General features: G+C 41.9%; 1 protein-coding gene across 1 annotated transcript in view; it reads left to right on the plus strand.

Moving 5' to 3' along the window:
- PMFBP1 (polyamine modulated factor 1 binding protein 1) overlaps window positions 1–15,705 on the plus strand; it is a 356,891-nt gene that overhangs the window by 102,958 nt on the left and 238,228 nt on the right. Inside the window, exon 3 of the mRNA XM_043526068.1 lies at window positions 2,401–2,529. Within this exon, the coding sequence (XP_043382003.1) occupies window positions 2,401–2,529 (129 nt within the window). The remainder of the gene's footprint in view (window positions 1–2,400; window positions 2,530–15,705) is intronic.

A 15,705-nucleotide genomic window follows, 5' to 3' on the forward strand; every position in this document is an offset into this window, starting at 1 on the left:
ATTGTGCCAGTAATTTTCCACAAACTGTGTTGTGGGCTTTTGTTTGGGACAGTAAAATTCCAGGCACGTGGCAGAGGGTATAAAAGACCCTGTAAACATATCCATGGTGCCTCTTTTCTGCTCTGATTCTCTGGACTGTGGACTTACATCTAAAACGAGCATTGTGATCTATGGACTGAGGAGCTTCCGATCTTTTGGAAGTTACCAGAGACTGTACAAGCCAGCCGTCTGAAACATCACTGCTACACACCTGATATAAGAACTTTGCAATGATTATATGTGTGGCTGGTCTCTTAGGATCAGACGAACCCTTTGTTTGATGAAATTGGTTTTCAATAACCACTCATCATAGAGTCTAGTGTCTGGGTGGTGAAATAAGGGCTGTAATGCCTAAGGAGATTGCATTTTTGACTTCTTGTTAACCAATGTGGTGAGACAGAAGTTTACTTTTGTTACTGGCTTTGTATAATCTAATGATAGATTAACCACCAGTGTGGGGTGAGTTTGCCCTATTTCTCAGCAGTTTGTCCTGAATCTGACATTCTCAGCTGTTGAACCACTGCTAAGCCAGCACTCTGATCACTTAAACACCAATTAATTCGCCTGGGTGGACCTGACTCTCCCTAATTGGCAGATTAGAATGGGCTGGGGAGGACTGAAGAGGTAATTAGCCCATTAGTGCAGAGAGTAGAGGGCTGCACAGGAAGGAAATACTGGGAGAGAGGCAGGCTAGAGACCTGAGGAGGAACTGATATTGTAAATTCTGTGGTGGATGGATCAGTAAAGGTGGTGGGAATTCAATTTAAGTAAACTAAATGGTGGTATGTATTACTTGAAAGTCTCCAAACACTCTGTGTAAACAGAGGAGAGGACAGGAGCAGGACCTTGCCCTGTCACACTCTAAGAGAGGAGAAATTGAAGAAGACTAAAAGAGAAAAACAAATGTGTAACTTTAGTAATAAGTCAGTGCATCCCAGACTCTCTCTGTTTCTGCCTTATTTGCAAAACCTGAACCATCCTCTGCAATGGACTGTGAAGCAGAACCTCTTCACCCACTCCAGCTTTTCCACAGCTTCATCTTCTGCTCTTAAGGGATATCCTCCTTAGCAATCCAAGTGACCAAGGGTCATGTGTGCTGAGCTAATGCCAATGTTAAACATTTTCCTTTCTGCCAGATCTCAAAGCTCTCAGCAAAAGCATGTCAGTGCCAGAGCCTTTCAACACCAACCTCCTTCCCAAAAGCCAGCTGCAACAAAAGAACAAATGTTTGTTTTTAAGGCTCTTTGTTTACCCAGTCAGGGTTAAACTGGCTTCTATCCTTGAGGTTCTGCTGATGTGTCGTAATATCTTAAGGCACCTGCTTTGAAAGTCCTGGTTCAGAGATCCACTGTAACAGGGTTTCCTAAACTGTGGTACACATACCCCGGTACTGAACTATGGAGTTCGTAAGTAATCTAATTGCTATGGTAGTTGCTGCTGGGGCACCAAGAGGCGCACAGGCAAAGCTGGATTAGCACCAAAAAAACCCTGCATTTTTACTGGACTCTCTTGTTCTAGTGTTTTGGATTTTTTTCCCTTGAATGATGTAGCCAGAGGGCCAAGTCACTGCAATAACCAAACCAGGCTGGAAGGTCAAGCGAGCCAACATGAATGAGGGGAAGCTGAGGCAGAAGCTAGCCCAAAGCCAGACCAGGTTGACAGCACTGCTACGGTGCCTGAGAAAAACTACAGTGAGCACAGTGTTTCACCATAGTACATCCTGTTAGGTTTCTATCAAGCTTTTCTTGACCAGTGCAGACACAGCCTAACCATGCCATAAACTAGTTTACAAAGCTGTTAATTAGGCTGGTTTCTAGACTGTTTATTCCTAAATGTTAAATTACAGACTGTGGGACTGGCCCATTTAGATACCTAGTGATTTCCAGTTTGGAAGAGGAGTCCTTTTCTTCATAGCTACTAGAACAATACTAGTTCTTTATGTTTCCGCCAGGTCTCCCAATACCCACTGTCCAAAGTTGGATATCTAGTACTTCAGTCCAAACTTCGTTACATGATTGTGCAAACCTCTTTTTAGAGTATCAGGAGAGATCACTGCTTCTTATTACCACCTCTTTTTAAAAGACTCAGTCTCTAGTTGGTGCACGCAGCAAGTCTGCATAACCATGTGTTCCTGTCACAGTTATCTTCGTTCTTCTGTCCCTAGTCCCTTCGTTTGTCTCTCACGCTTGTTGATGTGCCTTGTCTTTAGGTTGTAAGCTATTTGTGGCTGGGACTGTCTCATACTATGTGTGTATATAGCACCTAATACAAGAGGGCCCTGGTCTGGTTGGGGCATTTGCATGCAACTGTCAAATAGATATTCATGATAATTTACAGATGAGCTACTTTTTGCCTTTACAGATGAAGGTGAGGCTTCTCCAGTCCTACGTAATGGACCTGAGTGACCAGAATAGTGTCTTAGTTCAGACGATGGAAGAGCTGGAGAGAGAGTCTGAGTGGACGGTGGCTACGCTAGAGGCAGAGCTTCAGGTACTGTTTGCTATACCTGGATGTACCAAAGAGAGTGTGTTGTGCTCCTCTGTTTGCAGAGCATTCGGTAAACCCCCTAACAATGCCTATGGGACTACTTATCTCTTTCTCTTTTAATGCTACAGTATATGTGTGTGTTATGAGAAACTTCCTTTCTAGGCCTGGTCTTTGATGAGTTAACTACAGTGCCTTGACTGGACCTACTTTTCTTTTTAATCCTCACCCCATCCTGCTCCAGTTATTTTGCATACTGTATGTGTAACAAAATATGAGAATGGGGTCTGGTTTGGGTGATGGTTTATGCTTTTAACTATTTTCAACATTTCATATATTTTGGGGTATATATGGTTGTCCCAAATTTTTCATACTAAAATATAAAATGTAGATGACACCAAGCTAGGAGAGATTGCAAGCACTTTGGAGGACAGGATTAGAATTCAAAAAGACTTGACAAATTGGAGCATTGGTCTGAAATCAACAAGATGAAATTCAATAAAGATAAATGCTAAGTACTTAACTTAGGAAGGAAAAATAAAATGCACCATTACAACATGGGGAATAACTAACAGGTTGGGAGCAGTGCTTAAAAGGATCTGGAGTTATAGTGGGGCACAAATTGAATATGAGTCAGCAATGTGGTGGAGTGGTGAAAAAGGCTAATATCATTCTGGGGTGTAATAAGAGGAGTGTTGTATGTAAGACTCAGGAGGTAATTGTCCTGTTCTACTTGGCATTCATGAGGCCTCAGCGGGAGTACTGTGTCCAATTCTGGACGCTGCACTTTAGGAAGGATGTGGACAAACTGGAGAGAATCCAGAGGAGAGCAACAAAAATGAGAAATGGTTTAGAAAACCTGATCTATGAGGAAAAGTTAAAAAAAAACCTGAGGATGTTTGTGTGGGGAAAAGAAGACTCATGGGGGACCTGATAACAGTTTTCAAATGCATTAAAGGCTGTTGTAAAGAGGACAGGGATCAGTTGGTCTCCTTGTCCACTGAAGATGGGACAAGAAGTAATGGGCTTACTCCGCAGCAAGTGAGACTTCTTAGATATTAGCAAAAACTTTCTAACTGTAAGGGTAGTTATATTCTGGAATAGTCTTCTGGGGTGATCGTGGAATATCCGTCATTGGAGGTTATTAAGAACAGATTGGACAAACACCTGTCAGGGATGATTTAGGTTTACTTGGCCCTGCCTCAGTGCAGGGGTTGGAATTTGATGACCTCTTGAGGTCCTTTCCAGGCCTATATTTTTATTATTCTGTGTCTATAAACTCTGTGGTTACTGACATAGAACAGAGCCTAACCCAGAAGTTGATGACAATATCTCATAGCTATTGGATCAGTGGTAACTTGTCTAACTCAAACCTCTAAGTCAGTGATACTCAGACTGAGGCTCACGAGAGACAGCGGCTCTTTAATGTGTCTCCTACGGCTCTTTGCAGCACCTGATATTAAAACACTGTGTCATTTAATTGTTAACCAGTCAGGATGCCATTACTATGTTATTAACCAATTGTAGTGGATAAAATAATAATACTTGGTCAGTCCTTTTGCTGAGAGAATTTTATTTATATATATATAATATTAAATGAAACCATGAATTTACACTTTTATGGCTCTTTTGGGTAATATTGATCACAAATTTGGCTCCTGAACCACTGAGGTCTAAACGTCACTGCTCTACGTGATGCTTTTGGGGTCCCTGCAGATTGAGCCTTGATGATAGGAAGGTGTGAAGAGAGACGAGGTTGGTGGACAGTGCCATGTCCTCATCAAGATGGAGTGGCCATCTGTGATTAACTTCTGGTCAAACCTTTTAGCAAGACAGCAATTGATAGGCGTAGATGGAGAGAAGCAGAATGTAGGCCTTCACAATATGATAGGAAGACTTCATACTTATATAGAGCTTCCACTCAAAGATCTAAAAGTGCTTTCCAAAGTTGGTCAGCAGAGTGACTGCATTTTACAGATGGGGAAATGGAGGCAAAAAGATTAAATAAAATTTCCAATGTCACACTTTGAGACAATGGCAGAGGCAGGAATAGAACATGGATTGGTTTTAATCACAAGACAACGTTGTCTCTCTGTAATGGCCTGAACACATTTGGGATTGATAGCTGGACAAAAGCAATACTAAACAAGTCTTTTTTTAAACAGTGGGCTGTGAATAGCTAAGATGGGTGCCTTGATGACTTAACAGGCAGATACCATAAGAATGTATGGAAGTGATTAATCTATTTTGGACTGCCTGCAAGCAAATGAGTGCTGTAGTGAGTAAAGTATTAGGGATACAGTTTCATTAGACTCTAAGAATTAAGACTAGCACAATATTTCTTCATACATTAGAAAAAATAAATACTAGTCAAGAGGTCCTGTTATCATGTGTATGGCCCTGTAAAGTGGTGAACCACGCTTTGCACTCCCATATTGCCAGGTGTGGTACTGCAGATACGCCTTGCCGAACTTCATCCCAACTGGTTGGCAGCAAGTGTTGCTGTTCAGATGTGGGCAATGAGAGATCAAATACATTAATTAACATAAGTATGTCTCCATTTAATGAAGCCCCATGAAAGGAGCATATGGAAAACAGATTAAAGGCCCTTACCTCAGAACTCCCCAAAGCAGCAGGGAGCCTCCTTGATTATATGCAAGTAGTTCTTATTGTGGCTCCCAATGGGGTAGTACATTCCTTGCCAGGCCCCATCACAGTCATCAGTGTATTTATCTGCACAACACCTCTCTGAGGTAGAACAATGCTTTTATAACTGGGGACTGAGACACAAAGGCTAAGGACTTGCCAAAGATCACCTAGGGAGTCTGTGGTAGAAGAGGGAATGGAACCCAGCTCTCCCAACTCAAAGGCTTATTATTTCTCTGATCACTGGCCCACTCTTCCCTATAAATTAGTCCAAAGGAACATTCACAGGACTTTACTCTGAGACTTTTACTGCTCCCTTTGGAAATATTCTGTCATCCCTTTCATAATCTGAGATGGCCTCATCCAGTGAGCATTTCAGTTGCTCATTAATAGTGGCACACAAAGGCTACTAGTTGCACAGGCTCATAGTTATTATCCATTAAGAAAAACAGGAACAATTCTGAGTTTGGTATCATTAAAAGAAGGAATTTCCTTTCCTTTCTGAGTCAGTGTAAATTTTTAAATGCTACCTGAAGGAGCAGAATCCTTTGTGCTTGGTGAATCAGATGCATCTACCTTGGCCTGATTTTTAATTCTCAGTCCCCAGCCTTCTGGTGAGGGAACAAAGGTGTATAATCAAGTACCTAGTATACTCTTTTGCATCTCCCCTGCTCTCAGAATGTGGAGATGTTAAACTTTGATAGAATAGTGCAATTTTATATTTTTCAGTCAGCTACTTAAAAGGTTCATTGTTTTTTAATTAAACTGCATGGGGAAAAAGAGGAGATATTAAAAGGTGCAGTACCATAAAGGGGATAGGTTTTCACTGTTCCTACGTGAGCAGAGACACCCCAATAAAGCAAGATGGAGTGCAGCAACAAGTCCTGTGCCTCCCACCTTCCATTGTGGTGACTGTGACAGTAATTGGAGTTAATTTGTGTGGCTTCTCAAATGAAAGACTTCATGTTTCATAGTCCTTATTCTTCCAATCTCCCCTTTCCTATGGTTGAGTGCAGCCTGCACCAATTGATGTGATGATGAGATGAACCTGTTTAGAGGAGTAAGGCTGGCCCACCTTGTGATTCCCACTCATCATGCTGCCTGTAAAATGACTCCCTGTGGTCAGAGCACCTTTCTGTCTTCTTTCTCTTCCTTTTTCTGTGAAAACTCAGCTCTTATCTCTTGGGATGGTGACTTTCTTGGCATGTAATCAGTGTTTATTCTCTTCTTGTGTAGATGTTTCACAGCCTTTTTCTTCACCAATGTAAAGTCCATTGTCCATTTAGTTGTTCTGTGTCCAGTTTTCTCCATGCACCCCCCAACTACCAAATTCCTCAGGTCAGTGGGGTTGTAGTGACACCTGCTGCACAGTGCTGGGAGTGACTAACACCTGCACGTTTTCCGCAGTGCTGTCTGCCTGTACCCAGGGCTCCAGTTTATCTGCTGCATTCTGCAAGTGATTGAAGCTTGGAGTAAAAATAGCGTGAGAATGTTTCTTTGGAATAACTTACAAGTTCTTTTTTTTTTAATCAGAAATATTGCAAAGTTGGACTAACAAAGACTCTTACTTGAAAAAAGGGCCTGGAGATGAGTTTGGTCCCGAATCTGACTCGGTTCATAAGTTTAGTACATGTCAACTTTCTGTGCTCTGTTATCGGGCACCTCTCCATTACTTCTTGGTCCACATTTGTAGGGTATTACGGTGCACACCTTAACAGAAGTAACACCACCCACCATGAACATTCCTATCAGCTGTTCTCACCCACTCTGGCATATGAAATCCTCTTTAGGGGAAGGTGGAGCTCCTGTCACTGTCTGTGTCAGCCACTTTTGGCTTCACTGTGGACTGAGCCCAGTCTGATGGTGTTCAAAGCAATATAAGACACTGGAGGAAAGTTTTAATGGAAGCCATGACAGTTATCAGTGAGAGGCTGTGACAGAACAAAGAGATAAAAGGAGAAAAAAGTATGGGACCTTTTGTTTGTCTTATTTGGTTTGTAAGTTCTTTGGGGAAGGGAAGGTCTCCTATTCTTGTTCTGTGTGTATGGTCCCTAGCACAATGAGACTCCAAGCCCTCCAAGCGTTACCAGAATACAAACGTATAAGAATAATGGGCAGCTGGAGAGAAGAAAGCACCTTTGGACAACACAAAAAATCCAATCTATTTGTGGTATAGAAATAGCATAAATTGCCATAGTAACAAAACAGTGTTTACATTACCTCAGTGGTAGGTGCCTTAAAAGTACCTAAGAGAGATTCTTTCCGACTGATTCACAAGCCATAGGGTGATGTCTGTCAGCTCAATGTTATGTGCTATCTAAGTCAGCCTTACAAAGGCAGCAGCATGTTTTTAACTCTAAGGGACTGCAGGATGTCTTTCTCTGGGACAATAAATAGTTTTGGAGTTGAGCATTGTCACCTGCAATTAAATGCCCAGGAGGGAAGGCATTAGCCGAAAATCATCATAGACCGGCTTCCAAACTGTCCACGCTTGAGATGAACTTTAAAATAGAGCAGAGGCAACATGGAGTTCAAAGGGAAATAGGCTCCAGGAGGAAGGGAATGGACGGGAGAGGCTGCTGTGTAAGTCTGCAACACTCAATAATGGCCTCTCCAAACTTCTTAGCCTCTCAGGCTCCTCCAGCCGCAGGCTGAATGTTGGATCTTTCCTATAACTACTACTGTGTGGCAGGAGCAGGTCACTGACTGGCTTCCTAGCTGTGTATATAAGAAGAACAATGGGCTCAAGTTACCAAAAATCAAAAAGCCACCTACCACCAAAAAAAAAAAAAAAATCCCACAAACTGGGGAAAGCACCTGCTTTTATGGAATTAAAATAAAACCTGGAATGGGAATGGAAAAGCATGAAAGAATTAGTGACAAGATATCATGTAGAGCTGTGGTGATGATGATTTTATTGGTATTGTGGGAGGGAGGAGGAAGCTGGGACGCGGCAAAAACACAATTTGTCCTAGAATTGAATTTCTCTGATAAGGAATTTCAGAAGCGCTGCCTCATTCATTCAGTGGCCAAATAATCATATGCGCTTTAATAATCTTTATTTTACAGGAGTATGTTGCCAGGGTAACAGAGCATAAGCAGGAGAACAGCACCTTGCAGATCACAAAGGCAAATCTACAGAAAGAAATTTCACTGAGTTTCTCTCTCTCTGTCTCCCCTCTTTGTGGTGTAATGACAACTCTTATTTTTCATGCATTGGTTTAATAATCTTATTGAAAGATCCTTTCCCTGTTTTTATTATTCTTGTCTGCCTGAGCACAGACAATGGCAGAAACTTGGAATTCTCAAGCCCACTGGGCTAAGCAAACTAACAGTTGTAATATGGTTAGCATTTTTATGTAATTACTTTTTATTGCTGTTTTACTCCCATTTCTGTTCCTCCCCAGCTAGTTGCAGCTTCCTTTTCTCTCTGACCCAATCAGGGAATAGTAAGGGTTGAGGGAGAGGTTAGTAATTGATTGCATTAATTGGAAATTATTAGCTGAGCATGTTTTCAGGGGTGGGGAGTGGGTCACAGAAGCAGATCTTTTAAGAAGGGGCAAATTGAATTATGGCCAATGAAATAATGAAGCCTCCAGGCCGTAAGTTGTAGAAAGGACAATCTCTTTCACGTATACTCTAGCATTATTCATAATGGGTTCTGCTCTCTGGCTGAAAAGCAATGTGTGGCCTTACTGACATCCAGCAGACTTAGACGGCTCGATTAGTTGGTCTGGGAAATTGGTTGATTAGAAATTTATTAAAAATGAAAATTCCTGAAGCTCTTTAGTGATATCTGTAACTCTGGCAGTGGTGCATTACTACCAATCCTTTGCCTGGATGGAGTTTATGACAGGTCTATGGCTTATAAATATTTTCCCTGTCATTCTCTTTGCCAAAGGCCATAGCCTCAGAAAGAGAGTGTGGGAAAAGCAGTAATCTTAGACTGCAGAACTGGCAAAAAAAGAAACCCTTGTGAAATTAAATACAAAAATTGCATTCAAATGATGGTAAAGGTCTGACTGCAACCCACAAGTGCCAAGAAATAAGAACTAAGACTGTCACTTACATTCAGCTGTCTGTTATGTGCTGTTCAGACAGTCCTTAGTCAGGCACTGAGGAACAGTGGACAAACTGAATTTGTCTTCGGTACACTGACATGCCAAGCCTCAGGAAGAAAAATTTTAAGGACAAAGTTGCAACCTTACTATGAATATTGTGGCTTTTGTGGGTGGAAATCAGGCTGTTAATGTAGTTTTAATAAAGATTTTTGTATATTTCCCTTTTTTTCAAGGCTGGTAAATATTTTCAATGCAAGGAAGATCCCATGTTCACAGTGGGTCCATGGATACTGGCACAAAATACAGTAATATTTAGCACTAAATACCCCATGATAAGTATATAAAAAATATATATAATATTGTTACTGTTTCTCACTAGGTAACAATATTAGCCAGCATTTATATACTTACCATGGGGTATTTCCTACTAAATATTACTGTGCTTTTGTGCCAGTATCCGTGGCATTGCTATAGTGTTAAGAGCATGCTGCTTTTCTGCAGGGGTGTAGTAGTAAAATGCTTGGGAGCAGAAGCTGTTGGGGTACAGGGACAGTCACACACCACAGGTGGCAAAAATAATTCCTTGTAACACTACAGGCAGGATGATGTTGAAATTAGATAACTGACACCCATATTCTGTTCATTCAGTGTATTTTCTGTGCCTCATTGTTAGCAGAATAGGAGTTAGAAGTCTGAACAGTGCTGTGAAAGGCGAAGGGTGCTCTTGTGAAAAAGGTTTAAATACACTGTTGATAAGCCAGAAAAGGCTTAATCATTTAGTAAACAATTTTTATTCATTAGAAAAAGAACATTTGCACAGATATCTTAACTAAGTCTTAGGCCAGTGCCATTTGAAATAGGCAAAAAAAGGCACTTAAAAACGCTTGACAGATTATTATGCACTTCAGAGACTCAATATGATACTGCCTTTGTTGGAAAAAATGATATGAAAACAAAATTCTATGTGAGATAAGTAGGTGACAGATTTTAACTTCAGGGCCATTATAAAACTTGTTTTCTTCAAAGTATTAAGAGGAATTAGATGAATTAAAGGAGTACTCTTTTTACAAAATTATGTATTTCCCAACTGAGAATGTCCGTAGTCTAGAGATTTGTTTTTTGTGTTTTTTTTTTAAATCTTTAGCAATCCATAGAAATTGCTGGCTGTAACCATGTCTGTCTGCAGCAAAGGACTGAACCCCTCTCTGTAATTGTATGTCAGAAAATGATGTGCAAGTTATCAGTTCGGCTGCAAAATCTCAGCTCATTCTTTCTTCCCACCAAACCAGGATTTACTGTATATTGGAGATGAAGTCAGTGCCTTTATACTGCAGTGCTTATGTATGCTGTTATAATATGACTAAGTAACCACTTGAGATAAGGACTTGTCTAGTTTTCCACTGATTTTAAGAATCATAAAAACCTGTTTGGATTATAACCTCTCCATGGTCGGGACTGTCTTTTTGTGTGTTTTGTACAGCATGTAGCATAATGGGATCTTGATCCTGATCAAGGCGAGTGACAGGGTATCTAGACCTTGTCCCTGGGCTGGCAGGGAACAGCTGATTGTCATTACTGTAGAGACACTCACAGGGACAGAGGCAGTTGTCGAGAAGGGAAGGCCCTCCTCTGCCTCCCACTCTATATAAGAGCCCTCAGTGCTGGAAGGGGAAGGAGGGGAATTCTCTGTGTGTGGAAATGACTGAGGAAAGAGCCACACCTGCTAGTGTCCTCAGCTCCGAGATAGACTGAGACTGAGTGACATTTCCTTTGCTGGACTAACAGAAGCCACCCAGCCTTTGGAATCCTCAGATGGGTGGGAGAACAGAATCTCTGGTGATTCTGGGGGCTTGCTGCAGGTGTGCTGCCATGCTTTATTTTGAGTAAAGATTGGGAAACGTTTATGTCATGGAAGACAGGTGAGATTCCAGAGACTGGAAAAAGGCAAATATAGTGCCCATCTATAAAAAGGGAAATAAGAACCACTCAGGAATTACAGACCAGTCAGCTTAACTTCTGTACCCAGAAAAATAATGAAGCAATCAATTTGTAAACACCTAGAAGATAATAAGGTGATAAGTAACAGTCAGCATGGATTTGTCAAGAACAAATCATGTCAAACCAACCTAATAGCTTTCTTTGACAGGGTAAAAAGTCTTGTGTATGGAGGGGAAGTGGTAGATGTGGTATATCTTGACTTTAGTAAGGCTTTTGATATTGTTATGCATGACCTTCTCATAAACAAACTAGGGAGATACAACCTAGATGGAGCTACTATAAGGTGGGTGCATAACTGGTTGGAAAATTGTTCCCAGAGAGTAATCATCAGTGGTTCACAGTAAAGCTTGATGGACATATCGAGTGTGGTCCTACGGGGACCATTTCTGGGTCTGGTTCTGTTCAATATCTTAATCAATAATTTAGATAATGGCATAGAGAGTAAACTTATAAAGTTTGTGGACAATACCAAGCTGGGAGGTTTTGCTTGTGCTTTGGAGGATAGGATTAAAATTCAAAATGATCTGGGCAAACCGGAGAAATGGCCTGAAGTAAATAGGATGAAATTCAGTAAGAACAAATTTAAAGTACTTCATTTAGGAAGGAACAATCGGTTGCACACATACAAAATGGGAAATGACTGCCTAGGAAGGAGTACTGCGGAAAGGGATCTGGGGGTCAGAGTGGATCACAAACTAAATCTGAGTCAACAGTGTAATGCTGTTGCAAAAAAAAGCAGTTTTCAAGCACATAAAAGGTTGTTACAAAGAGGAGGGAGAAAAATTGTTCTCATTAATCTCCAAGGTTAGGACAAGAAGCAATGGGCTTAAATTTCAGCAAGGGCAGTTTAGGTTGGACAGTAGGAAAAACTTCCTAACTGTCAGGTTTCAGAGTAACAGCCGTGTTAGTCTGTATTCGCAAAAAGAAAAGGAGTACTTGTGGCACCTTAGAGACTAACCAATTTATTTGAGCATAAGCTTTCATGAGCTACAGCTCACTTCATCAGATGCCTACTGTGGAAAGTGTAGAAGATCTTATTATATACACACAAAGCATGAAAAATTACCTCCTCCCACCCCACTCTCCTGCTGGTAATCGCTTATCTAAAGTGATCACTCTCCTTACAATGTGTATGATAATCAAGGTGGGCCATTTCCAGCACAAATCCAGGTTTTCTCAACCCCCCCCTCCCCCCAACTCACTCTCCTGCTGGTAATAGCTTATCTAAAGTGACCACTCTCCTTACAATGTGTATGATAATCAAGGTGGGCCATTTCCAGCACAAATCAAGGTTTTCTCACCCCCCCCCCCACACACAAACTCACTCTCCTGCTGGTAATAGCTGGTGAGAAAACCTGGATTTGTGTTGGAAATGGCCCACCTTGATTATCATACACATTGTAAGGAGAGTGATCACTTTAGATAAGCTATTACCAGCAGGAGAGTGGGGTGGGAGGAGGTATTTTTTCATGCTTTGTGTATATATAATAAGATCTTCTACACTTTCCACAGTATGCATCCGATGAAGTGAGCTGTAGCTCACGAAAGCTTATGCTCAGATAAATTGGTTAGTCTCTAAGGTGCCACAAGTACTCCTTTTCTTTTTGCTAACTGTCAGGGTGGTTAAGCCCTGGAATAGATTGCCAAGGGAGGTTGTGGAATCTCCGTCATTGGAGATTTTTAAGAGCAGGTTAGACAAACACCTGTCAGGGATTGTCTAGATAATACTTATGGGTCAGAGGTCTGGACTAGAGGACTTCTTGAGGTCCCTTCCAGCCCTGTGATTCTATATTTTGGCTACTGGAGGGCCCTGTTAGGGGCCTGTGATTTATGGCAGCAAGAACCCCCTTATCCCTGGGCTGACTCCTTCTACTGGTGAGTCAACTAGTGTTTGCCATCCCTGTGCAGAGCTGCTTGCCTCATTGCCTTTGAGCACTACCACAATAACTGTTAGTACTAATAATCCACAGAAGGAAGACTGTCTTCTCCTGTGTTGCCTAGGAGAAACTAGCTGATTATGTCAAGACTGTGGAGTATAGAGTGAATTCAGGGACTCAGGTAATGAATTACTGGCTGCCAAATGCGGAGAAACATTCCTGATTTGTGGCAGGCCTGGAAAAAATGCACTGAAGCTGAATTCTTAAGCAAATGCCCAGCAGGAAACCCTACTGGATGGAGATCCCATTTGCATGTTATTTTTACCTACACTTTTCTGTTTTTATAATAGAAAGTTTTAAAATGCTGAAAGCCCAAGAGCAGGCCCTTTTCCTTTTGTTTGCAGGAACAGTCTGAGGGTCTGGGTGACACAGAACAGTCTGTGCTCACTACTAGGCTGTTGGATTTCTTGTATACTCTCCCACCTAGGGCTTTTTGTGAGTCATGGGAACATGGGAGGGCTTAACTCAGGGCTAATTTTCTTTATCTTCTTTAGAAGGGGTAGGATTTGGTAAAGTTCTTCTTTGAGAGCTTGTCCATTTATATTTTCCACTGTTGGAGTGCATACTACTCATGCACTCAAGGTTGGATACTTTTGGCCAGCAGTCCACTGGAGCTATGCATATGCCCTGAATGTTCTTGTGCTCCTGACCTGACAGCATGAAGAGCACTGTGAGCCCAGCTGCCACTCATTTCCTTATCACTGTCTGAGGGTGTGAGAGACAGCTCCTGGTTGTTGCATCGTTACTCATCATTTTCTCAATCTCTAAATTTTAATAGTGTTAGTTAGGTTAGTGTGGGTTTAATTGTCCATTGGCACATTTTGCATAAGGTATTTTTAAAATCTCTCTACTTGAGTCTCCTGGTTTTAAACATGGCTTCTCTTGCAAGATGGCAGGTCCTATAAACGATGGGCATACCAGATGCCTTCTTTGTTCAGGGAATTCCGTATCTCCAATAAGTGCTACGTGTGCATGTTCCACTGCAGTCCCGAAGTGCCTGAGAGTTATGGATCCACTAGCTCCTGGGCTCCATCTTTGGAAGCTCTGGCTTCAGACTCTGGAAGGACGGTTGCTATTTTAAGTGCTTAGAAGGAAAAGAGCATCGCTCCTCTTCTACCGTTAGGAGCATATCGTCTATGGGAACTTCTGTCAAAAAGGCATGTCACCTCATTGTTCCTATTTTGAAGAGACTTCATGGCCTAAATCAGGTACTGTGGGAGCTTGAAGGGAGTTTGGTGCTGAGACCTGAAATTAGCTGTTTCTGGTACCAAGGCTAGAGCACCAGGAATTACTGTGGTTACTGAGTGCTTTGGCACTGGTGCAAAGGAAGGCACTGCACCCAATCTCTTCTGTGGTGCTCTCTTTGGTGTTGCGTATATGAGTATTAGGTACACTGACAACTTTGATGCACTCTATTCCCTCACCAAGATTCATGCCATCATCCAACTTGGTACTGGGAAAGTATATGGTACAGAGCAAACAAGGGTAGAGCCAAATACACTACTTTTCAGGCTCTCCACAATTTTCCTGACAGGACCGGCAATACTGCTGATCTGGCTCTTCCATTTCTTCCTCCCTGGGCCCCTGGAGGAGCTCAAGTTGGTCTCTGGAAGGAAAAGGCTGATGTGTGTCTCGATGGGACTGTACCGATTCAAGATATTGCATGCATGGGTCCCATGGTCCCCAGTAAGGCAGTGAGAGGGGTCCAGTATAAGTTTAAGAGGTCCCCATGGCATAGGTTACACCACTTTGTGACATCATGGGGTGGGTGGGGGGAGATAGGAGATTATGGATAATCTATAAAGGCTAGCGTTTCTTAGTGGGAAGTTATTGGTCTTTCTCTGATAAGAACATAGGAATGTCCATAGTGGGTCAGACCAGTTGTCCATTTAGCTGCTGATACACGATGATTAAGGAGACAAGGTGCGTGAAGTACACAGAGCTTTTCCTCATGTCTGGGAAAGGTTCTCAGAGCGTCACAGCTAAATACAAGGTCAAACAGATAGTTTAGCATAAGTAGTACTCTGAGTACCTTTGCCAGACCTGGAGAAGAGCTCTGGATAGCTCGAAAGCTTGTCTCTGTCACCAACAGAAATTGGTCCAATAAAAGATATTACCTCACCCACCTTGTGTCTCTAATCATCATGCATCAGCAGACCTGGCTTCATTTTCAGGATTAGAAATTCAATCCACAGTGGAGGATTTGTCCTTTGATGGGGACAGTTTATATAGTTAAAGATGGATAAGTCATTACACTAATTAAAAGACTCAAGGGCAACCCTCCTCTTCCTGGAGAAATACACTCCAGCACCAAGTAGGAAGTATCATAGACAACCATGCAAGCGCAGAGTAGCATTACAACCCTTCTACCCACAAAGAGGATATGAACCACCATGAAAGTGACAGAGGATGCAGCGGAACAAATGCAATGCTGTTCCTTCCAAGCACAACCTCCCATCAAGAAATACTTTTGGCAGGATCACAGAGAGCTGTGAACCAACTCAGATGTCATGTACTCCTACCTCAGAAATCCAAATTGG

Source organism: Chelonia mydas, chromosome 12 (assembly GCF_015237465.2).
Source record: "Chelonia mydas isolate rCheMyd1 chromosome 12, rCheMyd1.pri.v2, whole genome shotgun sequence".
Classification (NCBI taxonomy): Eukaryota; Metazoa; Chordata; order Testudines; family Cheloniidae; genus Chelonia; species Chelonia mydas.